The sequence below is a fragment of the Balaenoptera musculus genome, chromosome 3, assembly GCF_009873245.2.
Source record: "Balaenoptera musculus isolate JJ_BM4_2016_0621 chromosome 3, mBalMus1.pri.v3, whole genome shotgun sequence".
NCBI classification, from domain to species: domain Eukaryota; kingdom Metazoa; phylum Chordata; class Mammalia; order Artiodactyla; family Balaenopteridae; genus Balaenoptera; species Balaenoptera musculus.
The window spans coordinates 146,469,192-146,494,195 of NC_045787.1; the positions used below are offsets into that span (position 1 = coordinate 146,469,192).

At 52.8% G+C, this 25,004-nt stretch overlaps 1 protein-coding gene across 1 annotated transcript in view; it reads left to right on the forward strand.

The window, feature by feature from the left end:
* ERGIC1 (endoplasmic reticulum-golgi intermediate compartment 1) overlaps window positions 1–25,004 on the forward strand; it is a 110,516-nt gene that overhangs the window by 60,375 nt on the left and 25,137 nt on the right. The window contains exons 3-5 of the mRNA XM_036846749.1: window positions 2,079–2,151; window positions 12,175–12,269; window positions 16,122–16,246. Coding sequence (XP_036702644.1) covers window positions 2,079–2,151; window positions 12,175–12,269; window positions 16,122–16,246 — 293 coding nt within the window. The remainder of the gene's footprint in view (window positions 1–2,078; window positions 2,152–12,174; window positions 12,270–16,121; window positions 16,247–25,004) is intronic.

Below are 25,004 nucleotides of genomic sequence, written 5' to 3' on the forward strand. Positions count from 1 at the left end.
ATTTTATTTATTTATTTTATTTATTTTTGGCTGAGTTGGGTCTTTGTTGCTGCACACGGGCTTTCTCTAGTTGCAGCGAGCGGGGGCTACTCTTCGTTGTGGTGCACGGGCTTCTCACTGCAATGGCTTCTCTTGTTGCGGAGCACGGGCTCTAGGCGTGTGGGCTTCAGTAGTTGTGGCGCGCGGGCTTAGTTGCTCCACGGCATGTGGGATCTTCCCAGACCAGGGCTCGAACCCGTGTCGCCTGCGTTGGCAGGCGGATTCTTAACCACTCTGCCACCAGGGGAGCCCAGAACGTATCTTTGACTGTATATTTTGCCATAGATAGATGATGATGATAATAACGATGGTGATGATGACAAATAACCTGGTTTCAGCGTCAGTCAGGACGGCTCAGCCAACCAGGTACAGACTCTCAAGAATGTGGCCGAATCAGCAGGTGGTACTGGGAACTTTTCTTTGCGGGAAACGGAGGGTCAACCCACTGGCCAAATTATCTTCCCCAAATCACCACACCCTCCAAGGTCTCCCTGATGAAAATCCTAATAATGAGCTAATGCTTGAGCCATTGTTACCTGCCAGGCGTTATTTCAAGTCCAGTTTGTGTTGTGGAAATTCTCAAGCAGCCCCATAAGGCAAGTGCTACTACTGGTGCCATTTTACAGATGCGGAAACTGAGGCAGAGAGAGGTTAAGTTAATTTACCCAGGGACACACAGCACGTGAGTAGTGGGACCACACTGTGTGAGCCATTGCCCACGACATGCCTCTATGATAAACCCAGATGAGGCACACTCAGCCCTTATTCTGTATTCTGGGGGCTGGCTCCCTGCCTTATACGAAACCTATTATTACCTCCTGTGTGCCCAGCCCCAGGCCAGGCACTGGAGCTGTGGAGTTTTTGCCTTCCAGGGTATCTATCACTCTAGTGAAAGGGAGAGCCACAGATAACATTTGGAAGGTGTTCAGATAGAGGCAGGGAACACAGAGGAAAGAGTGACCAGCTCAACCTCTGAGGGTTGGGGGAGCTTCTCACCAGAAGGGACATTTGAGTTGGGCCTCAACCTGCAAGGATGAGTAGGAGTTCACCAGGCAGAGAGGATGACCAAGGAGGAGGAAGGAAGATGGGGAAGGACATTCCAGACAGGAGCCATAGCATATTTAGGAAACAGCACGTGGCTCGAGGTCGCTGGGTGGTTAGATGTAGGGGGAGTATCTGGAGATGAGTTGAGGGCCAGCCCCTGGGGCACTCGTTATGTCCTGACCCAAGGAGTGAGTCCAGGGTCACAAAATCCAACCTCATCAAGGGCCAGGCAGGCGAGATAAATCCAAGTGATGTGGGCCGACCCTGGAGCTCCATTCTGCTCTCTCTGCATTTCAGACTTGTAGGACCCCAACTCTTCACTCCCACAGAGAGTTGTCCCTTCTTTTGAAGCACAGCACTGAGTATCCTCATGTTCTCGCCTCTGCTAGGGACACGGGCACAATGTTGATGGGACCACAGTGGGTGGTGATGGACGGCAACCGACACTCTGCCTCAGCCTTGGAATCTGGGTGGCAGGAGGGGATGGTGGGGCCTGTAACAAACTGGTGAGCTCAGAGCCCCTGTGGGAACAAGGACTTGAGTGTTCTGGAGCAGCCAGAAATCTGGACTTTTATGTGAAATCTCTGGATTGTTCAATGTCAACTCCAAATTTTAAAATATGCATCAGTCGAGCCAAACAGAACACATCTGTGGGCCACCGATTTGCAGCCCTTATTTTCTGACTGACTTCTGCATGAGAATGCTGTTATGGAGGGAAGGCGGGCTGGCCCCTTGGAGGATCTGCCTATTTGGGGGCATGGGGGGGTGGGGAGGTCCACACGGGAGGGTCAGATCAGTTCCAAAGGTGGTCTACCTTTCTGACAGTGGGGCTGCTTCACATTGAGGCCAAGAGTAAGAAGGGGCTTTGGGGAGGGTCTGTGGGCCTCTGTCCCCCTCCCTGTAAGCAACTTTTCTCTGAGGGCAGGGTCGGGGGGCTGGCTTCCCTCCATCAGTGCCCACCACCCTTAACTGGGTGTCTGTGTTGTTTCTTCCAGTCTCTATCTGCTGCTGCCTCTTCATCCTCTTCCTCTTCCTCTCGGAGCTCACCGGATTCATAACGACAGAAATGTAAGTTACATCGCCCACTGGTGAGGCATTCCAGAGCTTCTGGGGACCCCAGGTGAGAAGAGAGAGGGGCTTTACAAAGGAGAGAAACCTCCGAACCTTCTACCTCCTGTTTCCAAGCCTGTGGCATCAGTCACTCCTCTGTTTCTTAAAAGGGTTTTAAAGCCAGAGCGAAAACCAACATTGCTTTGTTAAAGCTGAAGAGAAAACTTTGGTTCCCTTCTGGGGTCAGGGAGGCACCTCCCGGGTCCGCAGATGAACAGAAATCATTTGCTCATGTTTGCCGTCCCTGTGTTTGGCCAGTGGGCTTTTTTCCCTCTGAGTCATCACAGGGTCGTTTGATGTTAAAGCTGGAAGAAGTCAGAGAAAAATGGGGGCAGCTTTCTACCCGAGGCGGTGGAGGGGGCGGGGTTCTGACATCGGAGCCTGGCCCCCTCAACCAAGCCCCCTTCCCTGTTGTAGGCCCACACTGGGTGAGGAGTCAGCATGGGCTTCCTGGCAGCGGGTTGACGCACTGTGAATCCATCCCCAGTTCCTAGAATCATCTGTAGTTCAGATAACCTAGTAAATGCTCTGGGGCCTGTGTAACACCGAATGCCATTGGAATTATTCAGTCACAGCCTCATCAGATGCCCCTCTGAGATGAATTAGACCCAGAAGCTTCCTGCCTTCACCTCTGGCTTCCAAGCCTCTGCATTTCCATGTTTATAACCCAGAAAGTCATCACGGGGCTGGGCTCTGGCCACCCACTCCCCTGGCAAACACTGGAATTTTCTTTTTCACTCATGGAATTTCTTGGTTTCCTGTCAGCCACAAGACAATAGGAAACTGAAAACATAGCTGCTCAGCCCAAGATGGTCCTTGTTGCTCTGTAACCATTACCGCCTTAATCCTCAAACAGCCCTGGGAGGTAGTTGTCCCCTCTTTATAGATGAGGAAACTGAGGCTCAGAGAGGTGAGGGGACTTGTCCACTGTCTTGCCCCCCGCCCCCCCCCCCCACCCCAACTCATTTCTGAATATAGCTTCCCGCCCTCCTCTGACGTGGGAGAGTTTGTCTTCCCTCTCTCTCTGATCCTGTTTTTAACTCTGATGGCACCAAAACCCCAGGAGCCTCATGGAGTGTTGGAAAGAGCACTGGACTAGGCCTTGGGAGGTCCAGGGCCAGGTCCTTGCTCAGTTACCACCTGCTCTGTGACAGGTGGCAAGTTGCCAAACCTCTCTGGGTCCCAGTATTTCTGGCCAAACGAGGGAGGGTACATCAGAGGCAAGGCTTCCTTCCAGCTCTGGGGAAGCTTGTCTGCTTCCCAAGACATAACTCCTTGACCAGGCAGGGGTCAGACAAGGAGCTTTGTTCCCCCTGGACTCTGTCCCAGTCAAGTGTGCACCTTTGGGCCACTGGATATTTCACGGGTCATCCTATCGTGATTTGGAGGTGGAAGCAGGGAGAGCAGCCAGAAATTGAGACCTGCTGGCATTATGAAGGACCTACTGTGTACCAGGCACCTGCTGGTCTCTCCAGGTCACACCCCATTCCCTGGGAGGGGGGCTTCTGTGCAGGCCTCTCATGTTCTGAGCCAGGTGAGAAGCAGTACCCAGCTGACAGCAACAAGGAGGGAGCCCTGACCGTATCCCAGGTGCCAGGTTCAAGGCTTTACCTATTCCAGGCAGGGACACTAGCAAGTGCAAAGGCCCTGAGGCAGGAATTACCTGGTGTACGTGAAGACAGAGAGCTGGTGTGGCTAGAGCAAAGTGAGCAAGCAGCGAGGGTAGAATACGGAGCAGGTGGACCCGAGTCAGGCCAGGCTCTGTACACTGCCATGGATTAATGGCGATCATCCTTGGTCCTGAGCCCTCAGAAGTCAGGCATCAGGTCTGTCCGATTTACTACCGTGTGACTCCATGCTCAGAGAAGCCAAAAATGCAGGCGGTGGACACAGATGGTCCGCAAGCAAACACAACGGAATGTATCAATTAGCGATAGGGGCTCTGAAGAAAGAACAAAGCAGGATAGGAGATAGAGAAGGTATGGGATATTTTGTGAGGCTTTAACAAGATTATTGACCTTGGAAGGTGCTTAACATAGTGCCTGATATACTTTAAGATCCATATCCCTTCAGGCATTTATTCATTTCATATTTCTTCCCTGTCTAACAGGAAAAAGGTTGTAAGGCCACTCAGCACCTGTCATGTGATGAGTACTCTGTGAGTGTTAATTTTTTTGTCTCCCCCCCTTGAGTTAAGAAGGGGCCTCCCTCACCTCCAGCTGACATTCTGAGAGGCAATTCATTCAGCCGATCGTCAGCTTAGCCCATAATGAGGCAGAGTGCCTTGGCAACACCCCAACAGGTAAATTTGGACGTCAGAGCTGGTGACTGCAGCAGGAGGAGCCCCGCTGCTGCGGGCAGGGCACTTGAGCAAGCCCGGACAGCTCACTCCATTTACCAGGGCAGGACTCACTTCTTTCTCAAGAGCACAGTGTGTTCCCACTGCTCTGTCCCCTTTCCCTCTCCAGGACTTCCTCTTCCCGGCTCCTGGGGGCATTCTGAACACGCTGGTCCCACCACATCCCCGGAGAGGAAGAAAGATGAGGGGAATCAAAACACGAGGGGCCATTCATTCAGTGTTTGCCTTGTGTCTGGCCCTGGTCTAATAAGCACTTCCCCACCGGCAGTGAGAGGGCTGGGGAGAGGCAGAGCAGTGAGGGTGAGAAGAGAGACCTGTCCGGGCCAGAGGCTCCATCCATGATGATGCGGTGACCCTAATGCCTCCTTTCTCTCTGCGGCCTTGTGACCAAGGTGCAAGAGTTGCCCAAAGGGAGTCCTCGCGGGCGAGGGCTCCACAGGAAAATGCAGAGGACAGAGGATTGCACCTTGGGGTCCTTCCTCTATCAGAAGCTTCTCCGACCCCCGGGAAGCCCTGCTGATCTGGAAGGACCGCAGGTCACACTTCTTTCCCTTTTCTGGGTGGCTGGCCCTCCCTGGCAGTTTTGTGACCACAGTGGGTTGGCCTCCCCACCCCCGCCATGAGATTGTAACCCAAGGAAATGAGGTCACCTCTGGTTGGATCAACATTGCTCTAACGCTGGCCTGTGGTTATCAGTGACATAAGAGGCTATTCTGGCCCGGCCCGGCGGGGAGGGGAACCTGTTTGGGTGATTGGACTTCAACCTGGACATTAATTATCCTTGGGAAAGTGGCCCCCCCAGGGTGCTCTGAGGCTCTGTGTCTGTAGGGGAGCGGCATCTGGCTCCTCAGAGAACGTGGCCACAGAACATTCCAGCCTGTGACTGCCCAGGCTCCGGCTGCTCTTAATTATCAACCTGATGAGGATTTATAACAAGAAAACGTAGTAACTGGAACTCTCCATTGATCATTTATAGCTTGATACAACTCAGACTTTTCAGTTGTGATTTATAATAGGCAACCACATGCCAGCCACCTAAGCTAGCACTTTACAATGCTCATCTTATTTAAAGGTCACAAAACCCCTTGAGCCAAGTACTACTGTTGACATTAGTCTCACTTTATAGCTGGGGAAACTGAGGCACCAGGAAGCTAAAACCACAGTGCAGTTGGTAAGTGGTTAGCGCGAGAGTCAAACCCAGGCCCGGGGCTTCCCTGGCGGTCCAGTGGTTAGGACTCTGCACTTCCACTGCATGGGGCACAGGTTCGATCCCTGGTCAGGGAACTAAGATCCCACATGCTGTGTGGAGTGGCCAGGAGGGGAAAAAAAAAAAAAACAAAAACCCAGGCCTGTCTGATGCTAAAGCCTAGAATTGGTACCCAGATCCCCATATCCCGTCCTTTTCTGCCCAGAGCATTTTGGAGCCCCATGGACATGGCAGCTGCTGCTTTTTGGTCAGAATAGTTCACTGGGAGACTTGGATGCGCCCTTCTGGGGGGAGGTGGCCTCACAGGCAGGAAGCCGTTGCCCACCGAGTTGGAACTTGGACGTTACCTTGAACTGTGTCCTCACACGCTCTAGTAGCAGGCCCAGAGTGGGTAGGCCAGTAACTTAGCCAGGAGGAGGAGCTCGACGGCTCCCTAGGAGCCCAGCTTACCCTCTCTGAGGCCTGGATTGTGAGCCAGGGCCGGGTAGAGAGCCATGGTCATCACGTGGAGGAGCAATGGGAGGCCTGAAGGCTTCTGAGCATAGAGTGATGGGATGGGGTTCGTGCCTCGGAAAGATCACCTCTTGCAAAGATGGGTTTGGGGCGGGGTGACCCTGGAGGCCAAGGCCTGGTGAGGGGGCTGGGCGATGACCCAAGGCAGAGGGGCTGAGGGTCCCAGGGTGATGGCTTTGGAGAAAGGGGGGGGGGCAGGACTAGGTGGCTGCAAAGAGATGCTTTGGGGACATCTGCCTGGTAGGTAATAGGTACACTTACTTACACCTGGAACGGTCTAGATTTAAAAACTCAAGGTCCCGGAGAGCTTGCTTGCATAACCTCATCCCTGCCCTCCCACTCCCACCCCAAGCCCTTTACTGCGAGCCTCACTGCTGGGTAAGTTTCCATTAGATCAAATTATTAAGCATGGAGGTCAGCGACTTTGGGCAGGAATCCGAAGTATTCAAGTGCTCTTCTAAAAGCAAATAAAATTGTTTTCTGTAGATGTCATTGGACTCACGCCTCAGCCTAGAATTTCAAGGCCCTCCGTTACATTCCACCTACTCTCCCCCCACCCAAACCTCCCTGGTCCCTTTCTTCCTCTCTCCCTACATGGCCACTGCTTACTGACCCCCATGCAGTCTGACGCAGTGTGGCATCCCCCACCTGGAATGTGCCCCACCCCCCAAACAGAGGTTGTGAGCACGAGCTCTCTGCTGCCGCTCAGGGAGCCCTCGTCCGGGGCAGGGCTGCGGGTGGGAAGGAGGCAGATGCTGCAGCTCCTGGTGGGTAGAGATGACAGAGGGAGGCTTGAGGGACACAAAGGGAGTGGAGCCCTTAGCACCTCCTGTCCTGTAGGTACTTGGGCCATGGGTGGGGTAGGGTGGGCATCTGCAGATTATCAGAAAGATGGTGGCCCCTGCATCACAGGTCTGCTTGGGGACCACCTGCCTCTCCATCTTTCATTGATCCTGCCCCACCCAGTGGAATGTGGTGGAAAAAGCATGGCTCTGGGCATCAGTGGCTCCAGTGTCCAATCCTGCCTCTGCCTCTTCCTCTTCCTGGCTGTGTGATCTTAGTCAATCTTTTATCTACCTTCCTCTGAGCCCAGTTTCATCCTTGTGAAAAGAGAACAGTAACTCCTATTAAACGCTGGCTTGCTGTTTAAATGAGATAGTACTGATATATGTGAAAGGCCCCAGCATAGTGCCTGGCACCAGCTGGGTGCTCAGAACCGGGACATCTTGGATTAGTTCTAAGCAAGGCAAGCTTTTGTGTGGGCCTTAGAATATACCAGGGGCCTTGCACACATGTTTAATCCTCACCACAGTGCTGTGAGGTAGATCCTGTCTCTGTGCCTGTGATTATCAACTCAGTAAACATTGTGATGTTCATAATAACAATAAAAGTAGTGAGCATTCATTGGGCACATGCTCTTTCCTAAGATTATGTCTATGGTTGTCCCTATTTCACATCTGGGGAAATTGAGGCTGGTGAAGAAGGCAAAGCCCCTTGTAGAAGGTCAGCCAGCCAGTGGGTAGCAGAGCTAGGATTTGAACCCTGAGAGCATGGAAATCCAACACGCCGCCTTATTCTCTTTACCCAGAGGGGCCTGTGCTCTGTGCTAGGCCCTCAGACACAAATGATAACGTGCACGCCCCTGGCCCCGGGACAGCCTGCAGCTTTACTGCCAAGTCCTCACACAGCCCTGTGAAGTAGCGAGAACCATTAGCCCTCTTTTTCTCCTTTTCTTCCTCCCCCCTTTCCTTTTTTCCTTTCCTTCTTTCTCGTGAGGTATGTGTATGAGGTACAAACGGCAAAGTGCACGAATGTTAAAGGTGAAGCTTGGTGAATGCTTGCCTGTGTTCACACCCGTGTCACCATCGCCCCGTCAAGACAACACGTCTCCACCTCCTGGGAGGTTCCCTGGAGCCCCCTCCCAAGTCAGGAACCACCACCACCACTGTTCTGACTTTTATTACCATAGATTGATCTTTCCTATCTTCAGACTTCATAGAAGGCTTTCCCAGTTTTACAGTTGGGGAAACCGAGGCTCAGAGAGGCGAAGCAACTAGTCCCAGGTCCCCCAGCTTCCAAGTGGCAGAGCCAAGAGGTGAGCCCACATCTGTCTGCCACTGCCCCACGGGTTCTCATCACCCATGCTGGTGACAGGAGGAGTCAGGCCCACAAGAGCCCCCAAACAGCAGTGGTGAATCCACAAAAAGCATTGATTTTCCCTCCAGGTGGGCTGATTTCTAACCTCTGTTTGCCTTTTAAAATCAGTTCAGCCAATAACGTTAACTAGCCTTGGCAGGCTCCCGCGAGTGGTGCTGAGGGCAGGCCTGCAGCGCTGGCATGGGGTGGCAGGAGGCCAGGGGCCCTGGAACATTCTCCTTGGACGTGGAAGGCAGCTGTATTGACCTCATGGGGCGGGCGGCACAGGTGATTGAACCGTGTTTATCCTGCAGCCCGGAGCCCTTCCAGAAGGTGCCTGGGAGCAGCCAGTCCTGGCCTTACGTAACCAGACTGGCCCCAAGCTCTGCAGGCCAGTGAGTTTTCCATCTCCTCCCCAGCACTTCGGCCCCTTTCTCTGGGGCGGCACTTCAGCCCCTGGGAGCCTGGGCTCCATGGGCTGGGAGAGGCCTCCTGGGGCCTCGAGGGTGAGCTCACCTTGGTGCCACACCTGGGATTCACCTCGCTCTGTGTTGAGGTCACCTCCAGAGGATTGCCAGGGGATGACATCATCCCACAATCCCTCAGTGATGTGCAGGGGCCCAGCCTCCCAGGTAGGAAAGGTGAGTAGCTTCAAGGAAGAGTCTCACTCAGCTGGGAAGGGAAACTGGGGGCTCTCTCTCCGTGATGTTCTGTTAATCACCCAGTGATCTCATTACTCAGCAACCCTACAGAGCTGCGAATTAAGGCAGGGGTAGAAATTGGGCACTGAAGGCTTAAGAGCATTTGGCTGTGAAGAAGTTGATTTTCCTCCAGCATAACCTCCTGTGGTCCCCATCGCTCCTCTGCCACTGGCTTATTTGTTCTTCCTGATCTCTGACGTGGGCCAATGCTATGAGCCTGCCAAGCCCAGGCCCCTGTCTCTTCTCTCACACCCTGTGGCCTCAGAGGGCAAGGGCCCCGCTCAATTTCTCCTTTGACCCTGGATGCTGAGGACGAGAGGGAGGGGAGGCAGCGTGAGCCCTGGAGAGCCTGGTGGAAGGCAGACCTGAGTTGGGGTTCCATCTTGGCCAGCTCTTGCTGTGTGACCTTGGGGATGGGACTCACCTTCTCTGAGCCTCAGTTTCCTGGTTCTAAAATGGGGATCAGTGGAATTCCCTGGTGGTCCAGTGGTTAGGACTCCATGCTTCCAGTGCAGGGGGCACGGGTTTGATCCCTGGTCAGGGAACTGAGATCCCGCATGCCGCGTGGCACAGCCAAGATAAATAAATAAATAAAATAGGGATCAGGACATTTCACAGGAGCAGAAGGGATAAGATGAATGCATATAGGCCTGATGGGGGCCTTTCCTGGCTTAATGGCCTGGAGGCCCAGCGATCTGAAGGCTAAGCCGAGTCTGTTGCTCTCTTGTCTCTGGAAACATCCTTGTGACCCCCACGAGGAAACAAACTCCAGGTATCTTTTTGAGCCTACATTTTCTTGTTAATTGAGCATCAGCTGTATCACACTAGGAGCCAGGGGCACAAAGACAGGCTCTTAGTAAAAATGAAGTGCCCTTGCCCTGGCCTGACTCATTCTTTCCCAAAGAAGTGGCCATTTACAAGGCTGTCTTAGAGACCAGTTGTTTAGAGCTGACAGTCCTTTATTTTACAGCCTGTGGACAGGACCCACGGGGCCTGATTCATGTTTAAAATAACCACAGCCCGGCCACCTCAAGCACTGCCCCGTAGCTGCCCATTAGGCTGGCCTTGAGAATCGGTGCCCTCTCCCCGTGGGGAGTTTACCTGGGAATCAGAAGTGAGCTTCAGCCACAGCCATCAGGTGTCCACTCAGCGGCTCCACGGCGATATCTCCAAGTCACCTTGAGCTCGGCACGGCCGTATGGAACTCGGTACCTTTCCCTCCCCAATGATCCTGCTCCTCTTCCAGGGGCTCCCAGCCCAGTGAATGGTTCCAGAAAGAAACGTGGCCGTCTACTTGCATGCCTCCCTCGACCCGCCCCTGTGCCCTGTCCATCAGCGAGTCCTGGCTGCTCCGTACACCATACCTGCATCCCTCCCTCCTCTCCATCCCCACCACTCTGGGTCCAGACCACCATCTCTGACCTGCACCACTGCAGCAGCTTCCCAGGTCTCCCTAGTGCACAGGGCCCTCTGGTTGGTCCTAAGCCTCCAGAGGGATCCTATCAAAGTGCCAGCCTCACCATGCTGCTGTGCTTAGGATCCAGTCTGATGGCCTCTGGCCCACCTAACCTGGCCCCCACCCCTTCTCCGACTGCATTGCACCCACTTCCCTTGGCTCTGTGCTGCAGCCATGGTGACCTTGGTCCAATTACCCCAACGACCCATGCCCTTCCCGCTTCCAGACCTCTGCAGTGCTGTCCCGACGACTCTCCCTCCCTCTTTGCCAGGACAGCCTACTCATCCTTCAGACCTCAACTCCCGTCAGAGATGGCTTCCCAGCCCACTCTCCCCAGGGGTCCATCACCCCGTGAGTCCCTCCCACGGCACCCCACAGCTTTCCATCAAAGTTGGGATAAGGTGTTTGTTTAGGAGCTGAGTGGTCTATCTAAGCTCAGTGAAGGCAGAGACCGTGTCTGTCTGGTTCCTCGCTGTCTCTAGTGCCTGACAGGTAGTAAGTGCTCAAAAAGTATTTGTTGAATACTTAGCATGTTGCCAGCAGATCCCAGTGCGGTGCCATTGTCCCCAACAGCAAGGTGGCCTAGCTGTCCATGGAGCCACCTGCCCACACCGTGCCTCCCCCGCCCCACCTAGATGCCCACGTCCCTGTCCCTGAGAGCTGCAGGTATGTTACCTTACATGGTAAAGGGAACTTTACAAATGTGATTATGTCAAGGGTCTTGAGATGGGGGATGATCCTGGGTTATCCAGGTGGGCAGGATGGAATCACAGGAGTCCTTACAGGAGGGAGTTAGGAGGTCAGAGAGGAGAGAAGATGCCCTGCGGCTGGCTTGGAAGATGGAGGAAGGGGCTATGAGCTGAGGCCTCTAGAAGCTGAAAAGGGCAAGAAAACTGATTCTCCCCAGGAGTACAGCCCTGCAGACCCATCTCAGACTTCGGACCTCCAGAAGTATAAGAGAATAAATGTGTATTGTCTTAAGCCATTAACTTTGTGATAATTCATTCCAGCAGCCACAGGAAAGTAATACATGTGTTCGTCTAGCTGTGTCTAGAGCTTTGTGAGAGCCTGGGTGAGGATGAGTACCCAGAGAATCCTCGACTTCACAGCCGGCTGGGGGGTTGGGAGGGTGGGGGGCTGAGTGGGGGGAGCTCAAGAGAGGAGGGAGTCAGGAACTGCGGGCCTGTTGGTACCTGGCCCTGATCCCTAGAACGGTCTCAATTCTCATGTAAGTGTTCAGAACACGCCATTAACAGTGGGTGGTGGTATCCCCATTTAACAGAAGGGTTCACAGAGGTGAAGTTATCTGCCTGAGTTCCATAGAAAAGTGGCAGAGTCACGATTGGAAAATGAATCCGTCTGACTCCGTGCTCTTGCCGCCGTCCCGTCCAGTCCTTCTCCCCTCCTTCTAAGGGGTAAGGCCGGCATTTGGAGAGCGCCACGGAGATGGGAGCCCTGCTCCCCCTGTGCTTGAGCAGGTCCAGGCTTCCCCCAGATGGGAGTCTGGGTTGTCTGAGCAGTGGTCACCAAGTGAAGTGTCCCTGGCTGTCCCCTGCAGCCGGGATGGGTGTCCCCATCTCAACAAGGCTTCTGTACTTGTCTCCTTCAGTGTGAACGAGTTGTACGTCGATGACCCGGACAAGGACAGCGGGGGCAAAATTGACGTCAGCCTGAACATCAGTCTACCCAATTTGCACTGTGAATGTGAGTATTCCCAGCAGCTCTCTGCTCCGGCAAGACACTTCCTCTAGACAGTGCTGTGTGTGCAGAAATGGCGAGACAACCAGGACAAGTTAAGTGGATGGCAAGCTGCAAACAACGGGCAGCAGGAAACTCTCCCCGCTTTTGTGGGGCAGGACGTAATCAAATGTGCACGCACTTGGATGTTTTTTGGAATAAAAAAACACAAGACACTGCCAACGGTTTACCTCTGGAGAGTAGCCATGTTGGCGGGGGCGGGGGCGGGCAGTGTCTCTGAGATCAAGCTCCCAAGAAGTAAAACCTAGATTTTCTGCAAGTGGTTTATTGAGAGAGGGCTCCCAGGAGGAACCTGTAAGGGCATGAGGGTGGTGAGAAGACAGACAGAGGTGTGTGTTCAGCTGACATCTAAATGCGGCCTGATCCCACGGGGAGCCATGGCGTGTGAATGACGTCGTAGTCTGTCTCGCCTGGTAGCAAGGGGGCTGGGCTGTTAGTATCCATACCCTCGGCTGATGGGTACAGGGTGGTGTGTGGGGATGGGTGGGGGCCGTGGAACCTCCCAAGCATCCCAAGACAAGGGGACCTCCAACCAGCCAAGAGCAGTCACCAGGAGAAGGATGCAGCTCTGAGCTGTTAGCAGCCGTGGCAAACATCCTTTTTGACTTCACACTCCATTGTGTGTCTGTGTGTTTTGTTTTGTTTTACTTTATGTGTTTCAACCAGGAGAATGAATTACCTGTGTAAAACAGAACCCACTGGGAGTCTGGTTTGGAGTCAGATTCTGGCTCCTTTGTTTACTAAAACTGTGTGACCCTGGCTAAGGTGACCCCTCTGAGCCTCAGTTTCCTCAACTGTGAAATGGGCATAGTGCCATCTCTTGCTTGAGGTTGTTGGGAGGATCTAATGAGCTGGTTCCTAGATTTGTTAATGAGTAGACTGGGTTTCCAGCTGTCCCTCTGCCCCAGCCTGGCACGGACCCCATGCAGACCCTTCTCCTCCTTCTACTCCCTTCCTTCCTCCTGAAAGGCAGAACATTGGGTGGGTCTGTGGCACAGATGGGGAGAGATTCAGCTCTGTTATTGCTTTTGGTGAGAATTACATCACAGTTTTGAACGCGCCATGGGCCCCGAGCCAGGGAACCTGTTGAAATGGGTTGGTTTTATTTTTATTTTTTCTCTTTCTCTCAGAGAAATAATTTGTCTGGCAGCTTCTCATTCAGGAGTTGGTTGTGTCTCTGGAGCAAGGAAATTCTGAGGCCAGAGGACTGGGACCTGGGGGGCAGGGGCAGAAAAGGATGTGGTTCCAAGCTCGGTCCCAGCTCCAGGCGGTGGCCCAGGAGGGGTGGGCGACCTGAAGCTGCCGGCTGTGCTAATCCACCGGGCCCTGCCCACCCCAGCGGCTCCCACTAGAGCCCCGCACTTCGGCTTTTCTTTCAAAGAACTTCGAATTTTTATTATAGGAAAAAGAAAACGCATGCTCACTATTATACCTTTGGAAAATCCAGAGCAGCAGAGAGAGAAGTCGCCCATAATTCCACCCCCGCTGACAACATCAGTTGACATTTGATGCCGTTCCATCCCGTTGGCCTTCCGTTCCCTGCATTTCTAAACATGGCTGAGATCATGCTGCCTGTGCAATCTCATATCCTGCTTTTAAAAATAATCTTTTTCTGGTAAACAACTAATACAGGAATACATTGTTTTATTTTTAAAAAAGATACATGTTCAAAATACAGAAATATATAAAGAAAAAAGTAAAAGAAGTACGTGCTTCCCACATGCCGACCACCGCAGAGGAAGCCCCTGTTAGCAGTTGGGACCCCTTCACTCACCCCTGTGTGTCTCTGTCTGTCTGTCTGTCTGCAAACATATGTCATGTTTGGTGTTTTTTTTTTTTTTTTTTTCTTTTTACATAATTGGGACCCAACTACAGGGAACCTTTCTGGGATTTCTTGTTTTTTCCATTTATATCATGGAGCTGTTCTTATATTACTCATAATATTAGTAAAATAATAACCACAGCTGCCATTTATTCAGCTCTTACTCGGGGGCAGGCCCTGTCCTGAATCCTTTGGCTGTGTTTGTGCCTTAAGATGAGAGGTGTTCTAGCAGAGTGGCCAAAGGGTGTGGGCTCTGGATCCAGACTCTATGGGTTTCAACCCAGGCGCCATTGTTTCTTAGCTGTGAGATCTCAGGCAAGTTACTTAACCTCTCTGTGCGTCAGTGTCCCCCAGTATAGGATGGGTCTGATAATATTATCTTCCCCACAGGGATGTTCAGATGGTGCCTTCTTATGGAAAAGGCACTTGGAAGAGTGTCTAGCCCATAGTAAGTTCTGTTTTAATTTTTTTAATCCTCGCAAGCCTAGGATAGAACAAGCAACTGAGGCACAAAAAGGTTAGGTGACTTGCTCGAGGTGCCACAGTGTAGGGGCAGAGCCAGGAACCACAGGATAGGACAGACAGGACAGCCCAGACAGCCCCAGAGCTCACACTGCCCCTCCCCACATATGGGTTTGGCTCATTCCTTGTACCCACTGCACAGCATTCCGGAGGGGGCTGTGCCATTGACCAGTGCCCCGTTGACAGGCAGGTGGGTTGCTTCCAGTCGTCACAATTTCAAATAAGGTTGCTCAGAGCCTTGTGCACACGTCTGGACGCGTGTGCGTCTGGAGGACGGGCTCCCCGGGGGTGGAACTGCTGAGTCAAACGGGGACCTGCTTGCATTTCTTTTAATCCGAACATTACGACATCAGCATTTCCCACGTACGACAGACCCGGAAGCATCATTTTTAGTGGCGCATCGCACTCCCTTGTATGGATGGGCCCTCGCATACTTCCATGCCCATTGAGGAATACTGGGTTCTTCCCATTTTTCCCTTTTACAGTCAGCTCACTGAAAATTGCTTCCAGCTGCTCTTTCTCTGTATCGCAACCTGCTTTCTAGCGCTCCGATCAGGGAAATCTCTGCATTTCCATAGTTTCCAGGGATCCTCGCTTGCCTCTTGGACCATCTCAGGGAATACAGTTGGCTTGGGCCTGCCCATTTTGCAGATTAGGAAGCAGAGTCACATTGGAGTCAGGACCAGGACTCCAGACCCCTTAGTGCACTGAGGAACCCAGAAAAGTGCCCACACTCCTGGAGGGCAGGGCCTGGAGGAGCGGGCATTGGGTAAAGGAAGATGTGAATGAGTGAGTGCCTGAGCCTGAATGATGCCCAGGGAACCCAGAGACTGTCTGAGATGTAGTAAGTGCTGACATTTATTATGTACTTGCCACCTACTGAGCATCAGGCCCCGTTCTAAGCCTTTTCGACACATATTAATTATCTGATCCTGGTGGTTCTCCAAGGAAGCTTTAATTGTTATCCCCGCCCACTCCTCACTCCCTCCCCCCACCCCCGCCATTTACAGAGAAGGAAACCAAGGCATTGAGAGGTTAAGTGCCTCAGCCAAGGTTGCAAGCTGGTAAAAGGCAGGGCCGGGATTCAGACCACCTCCTAAGCCTGACCCTCTGCTGCCTCCCTGCAGCCTCACGGCCAGCAGGCTCTGCACCCCTGCAGCCCGCAGTCCTCCATCCCTGGCCCACTCAGCTACTGCCTTCCCTGACTCTTTCCAGCCGGCAGTGGCAGTGGCAGGGGACAGGAATGCTCACTCGCTCTCGGTCCAGCCATCACTTTCTCCTCCTCCTCTGCTGGCTGACCCCTTTCTCTGTGGCTCTGGGCCCTAGACTGTGAGCTCCTGGATGGCCGGGGGCCCTGCCTGTCCATGAAGTGGATGAATGAGGGGTCCCGAGAGGAGGGGACTGGTCCCGTTTTTCCTGGATGTTTGTGACTCTTCTCTCCTTGCCTCCTGCAGTGGTCGGGCTCGACATCCAGGATGAGATGGGCAGGCACGAAGTGGGGCACATTGACAACTCGATGAGGATCCCGCTGAACAACGGGGTGGGCTGCCGCTTCGAGGGGCAGTTCAGCATCAACAAGGTACAGAGACCCTGCCTGGTCCCCTCTCACCTTGCTCCCCATCCCCGTGGTCCCCTTCCTCCCTGGAAACTGGATGGTGGAGCTGTGTGCCCACTTGCCCTCTCCCGTGTCCAGAGCCCTGGCAAGCTGAGGGCCAGCATCCAGGCACCTGGCAGTTCCTGCTGAGAATCTGGGGCGGGGGTGGGTTTGGAGCCCCAGCTGTCTGGTTCAGGAAGGAGCTACTTCTCTCCCCAACGCAGAAGGAGTGGGTGGTGAGAAGACGGTAGAATTGGCAGCCCTGAGCCCAAGTGTGCGTCCTAGCCCTACCCCGTCTTGGCCAAGCAATGCCCTCCAGGTCACTAGACCTGTCTTAACCTCAGTTTTCACACCTTTAGGCTGAGGATGTGATGATATAATAATATGGTACCTTCTACTTTACAAAGTGTATGTGATGATTAAATGAGCACACGTTCATTCATTCAAAACACTTTTATGGAGCAGCTGCTGTGTTCCAGGGTGGGTTACTGGCTCTGGGCAATGCCTGGACTAGGTGGGCAGCGTTCTTGCGCTGGCGGGGCTTCCGTTCTAGTGGAGCAAGGCAGACAGTGTGCAAACTGGAAAGCATTTCAGTGGGTGGTAAGTGCTGTGATGAGGAATGAAGCAGGGGAGGAGTGAGAGTGGATAGGTTTGAAAGTACCTGGTCAGCTGCAAAGGACCATTCAGGTATTGCTGTTGTTTTGTCGCTAGAACCAGGAACTTCAGATCCTAAGTTAAAGGTGTGAGCGTGGTGCATTTGGGAGAGCTGGGGAATCCCGGCAGCAGCCAGCACTCTTCTCGGCTCTTTTTTCTATAAGATTTATTTATTTATTTGGTTGTGCCGGGTCTTAATTGCAGCGCACGGCATCTTCATTGCTGCACACAGGATCTTTGTTGTGGCATGTGGGATCTTTAGTTGCTGCATGCGGGCTCTTAGTTGTGGGCATGCGGGATCCAGTTCCCTGACCAGGGATCGAACCCAGGCCCCCTGCATTGGAAGCACGGAGTCTTAACCACTGGACCAACAGGGAAGTCCCTTCTCGGCTCTTTTTATGTGTTATCGCAGTGGAGCCTCTCAACAGCCTGTGAGGTGGCACCATTTTACAGACGAGGAACCTGAGACCCAGAGAGGTTAAGTATCTCGGCCAAGGTTGCACAGCTATCCCCATGTCCCACAACTCCCCTTCCCAATCCCAGCCAGGCTGAGCCACTGGCTTCTGCCTGCCCTCCTGTAGCCTCTGCTCAGATGCCCTTCCTCTAATCCCTGCCATCTCATTGAGAGGTTGCAAACTCACTGGCTACACACAACCCAAAAACCAGTTACATTTGCCCCATACAGTATTCAGATCCATCAGAGTCAATATCAAAAGACCGGGAGTCCAGATTTCTAGCTTTTAAAAGTCAGAGGCTCTAGCCGCACTGGACCCGAGTTTCACTGGAAACAACGATCTGGAGCTAATGACCCCTTTAGACAGTATGCCCTCCTTCCTGCAGTCCCCGCTGGATGGCTGTGAGGCTTGGCCCAGATGTCTGGGACACCTGGACCTGTCTCTCTGTCTCCATGTGGTCTCTCCATGTGGTTTTCTTCCATGACAGCTCAGGGCTCCTTAAGTGCTAAAGCAGACACTATCACTTCTGCCAAACTTTATGGCTTAACAGGAATCAGGTGCCTGCCCAGGTTCCATGGGGGAGGGGGGGACCACCCAAGGGTGCGGGTGCTGGGAGGTGTGGTTCGTGGGGACTCTCTTTGCTGATTAGCTACCACACAGGGTCTTCGCTGTGCCCCGTGATTAGGATTTATGGTGCTTGTGATGGTAGCCATTTGAAGGTTTTAAGCAGGGAAGCAATGCAGTCGGATTTATGCTTTATAACCTCACTATCCAATACAGTAGCCACCAGCTCCGTTTAAGTTGATGAAAATTAAGTAAAATTCAGGCCCCCAGTCTCACTAGCCACACTGCAGGCGCTCCGTGGCCACATGTGGCTAGTGGCTGCCGTGTTAGCACAGATAAGAAACATTTCCATCATCAGGGAGAGTTCTCCTGGACAGCAAACCTTTAGAAAGATCACTGTGTCATCTGTTTGGGGAGAGACTGGACAGGACCAAGAGCAGAGGTCACAGACAGTGCTTGTGGCAGTGGCATTGGAGAGAAGGGTCCAGATTAGGGAGGTGGAGTCAACAAGACTTACTGATCAATTGGTTGTGGGTGGTGAGGACAAGAGTGGAATCAGAAACCTCTTAGGTTTTTGTCTTGACAACCAGGCAGTCCCATTTTCTAAATATGGAAGCTTGGGAAAGCATGGATTCTGTGCGAGGTGGGGCTGGGACTCGGTCCTTCAGTTTTGGACACATTTCATTCAGGATTCCCATTAGAGATGTTAAATTGGAAGTTGAGGGGGTGCTTGTGGAGTGCAAGAGAGAGCTCTGGGCTGGAGATGTAAATGTAGGAGTCATCGGTAAACAGATGATGTTGGCCTTCATAGGCCTACATCAGTGCTACTCAAAGTGGGGCCCTCAGATTGCAGCAACATGGATGGACCTAGATGATTATTATACTAAGTGAAGTAAGTCAGACAGACAAAGACCAATACCATACGATATCACTTATATGTGGAATCTAAAATATGACACAAATGAGAGCAGACTTGTGGTAATCAAGGGGGAGGGAGGGTGGGGAAGGGATGGATTGGGAGTTTGGGGTTAGCAGATGCAAACTATTATATACAGAATGGATAAACAGCAAGGTCCTACTGTATAGCACAGGGAACTAACTATATTCAATATCTGTGATAAACCATAATGGAAAATAATATTTTAAAAAGAATGTATATATGTGTATAACTGAATCACTTTGCTGTACAGCAGAGATGAACACAACATTGTAAATCCACTATACTTCAATAAAAACAAACAAAGTGAGGCCCCCAAACCAGCAGTATCAGCGTCACCTGGAACCTGTTAAGCATGCAGATTCTCAGGCCCCACTTTGGATCTACTGAATCTGTGTTGTAACAAGCCCCCCAGGGGATCCTGATGCCACTCATGTTTGAGGATCACTGGTCTAAGCTAGATTACCTAGGGAGAGGTGTAGAACGTCCTAAACCTGGGGTCCACAGACGCCCCAGGGAATGCAGATCAAATTCAAAGAGTCTGTGAACCTGGATGGGGAAAAAAATGACATGTTTATTCTTACGAAGCTCTAACTCCAATTTAGCGTTCTCGTCTATGATGAATGTAGGCAATGAACCATAGTAGCGTTAGCAGCACCCTTGACCTTGTCACCAATAGAAATTGCCGATATGTATATCACATTAAAATTGTCACAGATCATTCTGAGCTGCCGTTTACATTCATTGCTGTTTTGAAATTACAGTAATTTGTTGACCCGCGATCAGGTCTTATTATTTGCTGCGTTATCAAAGAGGCATGTGCAAATGTTTGATCTGTTTTAATTACTGCTTAAAACATCATTTCTTTCCTCTGTGATCCTATGTGTTTTATGCCTTCGAAACTTTTAAAGCATTTAAAACGTAGGTGTCGGCAGACTGGCAACGGGTCCGTGGCACCAAAAATGTAAGAACCTAAGGTCTTGATAAGGATGCTGTTTGAGGACCGATTTCTGATGCGTGCCAGTGTTTAGAAGTGGGGAGGAAGGATAGAAGCAGCAGCCAGATAGGTGGGAGGAAACCAGGGCTGAGCGGGCCCCAGAATCTGGAAGAGAACATGAATCAAAGAGGAGGGCTGGCGCTGCAAGGACGGGGTGGACCACTGACCCATGTGCTGCAGAGAAAGCCCACGTGGGAGAGAAGGGGGCCACTGCACAGCCAAGCCCTTGGGATGCTGGCTGCAGTGGAGGGCACGCCTTGGAGATGAGGGAAGGCCAGTGTGGGCACAATGCAGGGAGGTGGGCGAATTGTTGGTGGGCCAGGCTCTCAGTCTTCCTCTGATGCCCTCTCTCTGCCCCCATCTGTGTGCCTGGAGAGCCGCTGCTCACCCACAGGTCTCGATGACGTGGGTACCTGAGTGGGAGTCCTCCCTCCCCTTCCCCTGCCCCTGCCCCTCCCATCATGAACCTTATGTTGCTCTTGTCCGTATCACATTCTGACTTCCTTTGACCATTGCCCCCCGCCCCCGGCTCATTCACTCATACATCCTTCTCTTGAGTGTCTGCTGTGTGCCTGGCTTCACACTTGGTACCGGGGTGCAGTGCCCAGAGAAGCAACTGATGTCCCTGCCCTTAGTGGCACTTACAGTCTATTACGGGGTGACAGGTAAACACTCAAACAAGCCAATATATAATTTGATGAAGCAGCCGGGAAGAGAATGAAGGGGGTGTTATGGTGGGGAATTAAGGAGGAGACCCACTGAGATAGGGTCATAAGGGAAGGCCTGTCTTCGGGGTTGAAAGATGGTTGAAGATGAACAGACACATGCCTGCCTCCCTATTGGGGGGGGCCTCCCCCAGGAGGGTATGATCACCTGTGTTAAACAGATATAAACACCTCAGACGGTGAACAGGAGGGACCACGTTTACTCAGCACCGAGTATGGGGTGGGCACAGGAGAGACGGGACAACCACCCAGGAGATGGCCCAGCGCCACACTCTCCTCAGCTTGGCAAACATGCCCCAGGCTGCGGGTGGCTTCCCTTAGACAGGCTCCAGGGAGGCCCCCCGCTGGCTCTGGCTGAACCGCAGCTTGCTCTTTGGGGTCAGACAGACCTATGGTTGAGAATCCTGGCTACAATGCTCCCTGGTTGAATGACTGGGCAGTTTAGCCTCTCTCAGCCTCGGTTTCCTCATCTGTAAAATGGGATAATGATACCGCGCTCACAGGTTGTGAGTTATGAACAGATTAAAATCTGTAAAGCACATATGGCAGTAGGGATGGGACAAGTCTCAGTGCCCTTCCCCGGCTGGCCTTAACTCCTGTCAGTGGGGTGTCTGTGATCTCATCACCTGGCACCCACCGTCACTTGGCTGCAAGTGTGCTCGTGAAATGTGCGTGGATCACGTCCAAGAAGTGAGTCTTCTCTGGTCAGGGGACAGCTGAGATTCTAGAATAGGGTCACACCAGCCCTCACCTTTTGGCTGCCGCCACCTATTGGGTTCTCACCCGACCCTTTACTAGTATTAACTCATTTAGTCCTTGTGACAGTCCTATGGAAACAGGCACAGGGGATTAAGTGACCTGCTAAAGGGCCGGGAGCTAGGATTTGAACCCAGGCTGCCTGGCACCAGGGCCCCTGCTCTGTCTCCTGCACCCCTGCTTGTTGCTGCTTCTGGCCAGCATCTCGGTCACAGCTGAGGCCAGCCTCTGCCCCCCCCACCCTTGGAGGGTTAAGAGTTCGTGTCTTCCTGGAGCTCTCAGTCAAGGGGTGCTCAGATAAGAAAGCCAGCCGTGATGACGGGCGAGGTCAGCAGCTGGCCCCCGCCCCTATATCTCCCAGCATCAGGCTCACACTTGCCCTGTGGCCCCCTTTATCCATCCATCAGGAAGTCAGCCAGCAGCCAGATGTCAGAGTTCACATGTTTCACGCTGCGCCAGCAGGCCCCCAGCAGCCCCGGAGTCCTTGCTTAATCACCCAGCCCCCCTGGAGGAGGACAGAATGGGCCAGGGTTTGGGGCCTGGCTCCATCTATATGTTTTTAAAACCCGTCAGAGACAATGACGTAGGTTCCTAAGTCACAGCTCTAAAAGCATCGTCTTTGCTTTCTTCAGCCCAGCGTGTGCTGGCGTTGAGTCAGCCACCTGTGATGGATTCCGTGCCGAGGGGGAGTGGGTCACTGAGTCACAGCCTCAAGGGGCAGCAGCGGGTGGCACATGTGCGGGCGCCAGCCTCCTTGACTCACCTAGCTCTGGGAGCGTGAGGCCCAGACTCCAAACCCAGTTCTGAACTCCGCCCACGGCCCTGTCCATGGGAGGCCCCATGTCACTGCATAGAAGAACTCTGAAGGACGCACACCGGATGCTATTTGTTTCTTACTTCTGGGGGCGGTAGGCAATGGGAAGTTCAGTTCTGACTTTATCACATGGATTTTTAATAGTGAAAATATATCCAGGTATTATTTATATAAGTAAAAATGAAGTTTAAAGTATTTTTAGAATACAGTAGGGTTTTCCCCACACCCTGCCCATGTACATGCTTGTTCCCTCTTCTGGGAGGGTTCTTGTCTCTTGGCTCAGACACGTTCATCCTGTAAACCCAACCCAATAGGACCTGCCATAGGCTTTGTATTCACCTCATTTAATCCCCCCATAACCTTTTTCGGTTATTATCCCCATTTTCTTGATGGGGAAACTGAGGCACAGAGTGGTTAATGACCTTTCCCAAGGTTCCCCAGCTAGGAAGAGAGGACAGACTGGAGCCCACGTGTGGCCCTCACCTGCTACTCTACCATGGGTAATCGGGCCCCTGAAGCGGGCAGTGCTATCCTTCCAGGGAGATCTTTCAGAGCTGTTGTTTCTGTTCACCCCAGCCAGACCCAGCAGGTTGCCCCCCCACTCCAAGCAGCCCATGGCACACTTAACTGTGAGCTCACTGAGCCTGGGCCATGCCCTGTTAGCCTGGTACCTCTCACGTCAGTCCAGAGCTTAGGCCCTAGTGAAGACATTAATATTCCTGCAGGAAACCCACAACTTTGTGTTTGAGACAGGCGTGCTTACAAAATAAGCGGATGCTAAGCTGTAAACCTTATTCCTTCCTCTAGTGCAGCTCGTTAAACTTTTGTTGAGCTGGAATAAAATAAACCCTGAGTTTTTCAGTGTGGTGTTTGGGGCCTTTGCTAAACAGCCCCACCTCCCTCTTAATGCCTCTCTGTTTCCTGCTGTGGCCACTCCCCCAGGCCTCTCTTTTATTCGGGGTTCAGTAATAACAAGCTCTTCTAGTTTCTTACACATGCCCACCAACTGGGCAGTTTCTGATCTCCATACTTGTTCATGCTGTTCCCTCTGCCCAAATGCCTTTCCCCTTATCCCTGAGTGATGCAGACTCATCTTCAGAGCCTTAGCACAGGGTGTTCTTTCCCCTGAGAACACCCACAGCTGAGCTGGGGGCCCTCCCCCGTGGCTCCCACAGTCTTTGCATCCCTCTGGTCCAGCGTAGGTCATGCAGTCTCATTTTCTGTTCCAAGTCTGTGTCACAGCAGGCCAGGGGCTCATCCAAGGCCAGGCTTTCGTCTGGATCATCTCCCAAGCTTTGCACCTCCTGAAGGGCTGGCTCCACATGGCCATCAGCCCAGGGCCGCTGAGGTCAATGGCTGTGGGGTTTGTTTTTTTTTTTAATTTATTTATTTTATTTTTATTTATTTTTGGCTGCGTTGGGTCTTCGCTGTGCTGCGCGGGCTTCTCATTGCGCTGGTTTCTCTTGCTGTGGAGCACGGGCTCTAGGTGCGCGGGCTTCAGTAGTTGTGGCACACGGGCTCAGTAGTTGTGGCTCGCAGGCTGTAGAGCGCAGGCTCAGTAGTTGTGGCACAGGGGCTTAGTTGCTCCGCGACATGTGGGATCTTCCCGGACCAGGGCTCGAACCCGTGTCCCCTGCATTGGCAGGCGGATTCTTAACCGCTGCGCCACCAGGGAAGTCCGATGGCCGCGGTTTTGTCAGGTGACCGTAGCAAGTTTCTTCACTGCTCTGAGCCTCAGTTTCCTTTTCTGTAAAATGGGAATTACCAGGTGTCAAAGCCAAAAGTGCTGTTCTAAGGATTAATGTCATTTACTCATTCTTTCATTCATCCCATGCATACTTATTAAGCACCTGCTCTGTGCCAGAACCTGGGGAATACAGCATCAAATCAGACAAAAACCCTGCCAGCATGGAGCTTATATTCTCGTTGGAGGACACAGATGAGAACAAGATGAGGATAAGATGGCGGGTGATGCTGAGTGCTTTAGCGACGTGAGGGGCTTGGGGGATGTGGGGGTCAGTGGGGCCCCAGAGCAGAGGCCTGAGGGAGAGCCATGTGAAAAAGGGTTCCAGGAAGGGGGCGCAGGCACAAAGGCCCGAGGACCACACTGGCACTGTTGCCGGCGCAGCAGGAGGCCGGCGTGGCCAGAGGGAGTCAGCAGAAGAGGACGTGAGGATGTGGCTTCAACTCAAGAGAAGGGAAACCTTGGAGGGTCCTGGGCAGAGGGGTGACGGGATCAAACATTGGGTTCAAAAGGCCCCCTCTAGCTACCGTTGGGGAAAGGCCTGGGGACCCCAAGGGCAGAAGCCTGGAGCCCAGTGGGGAGGCTGCCGCCTTGTCTGGTCTAGGGAGGCAGTGGAGGCTTGAGGGCTCAGATGCTGGGTGTCTCGAGGGTGGAGGTGACAGCATTTTCTGATGGGTGGGACGTCAGTGTGAGAGAAAGACGGGGCCAGGATGACACCAAGTGTTGGTCTGAGCAGCTGGGAGGAGAGAGGCCCCTGGAGTCTCCGTGGAGGCCCCATCAGTGCCGTTCACTGAGTAGACATTCATTCAGTACCTCTCACTGGCTGCGCTCTGCACAGCCTTGAGACCCAGGGAGGAAGGTGGGCTGCTGTGGTCTTGCCTTCAAGGAACCCCCAGTCTAGGGTGATGGGGCAGATTTGGGTGAGTGACGGTGTTGATTTGGAGTTCAAGGAAGCTTCGTTAGTCTGCAGGCCTAAAGGTCATTCCCCGACCCCCCGGGGGGGGGAAACAGCCAGGAAGTTGATGGTGGGCAGTTGCCTTTTCCAGCCGTGGTCTTGTGCCAGGCACCCAGCTGGGTCCTTCACATGCACCCTCCCA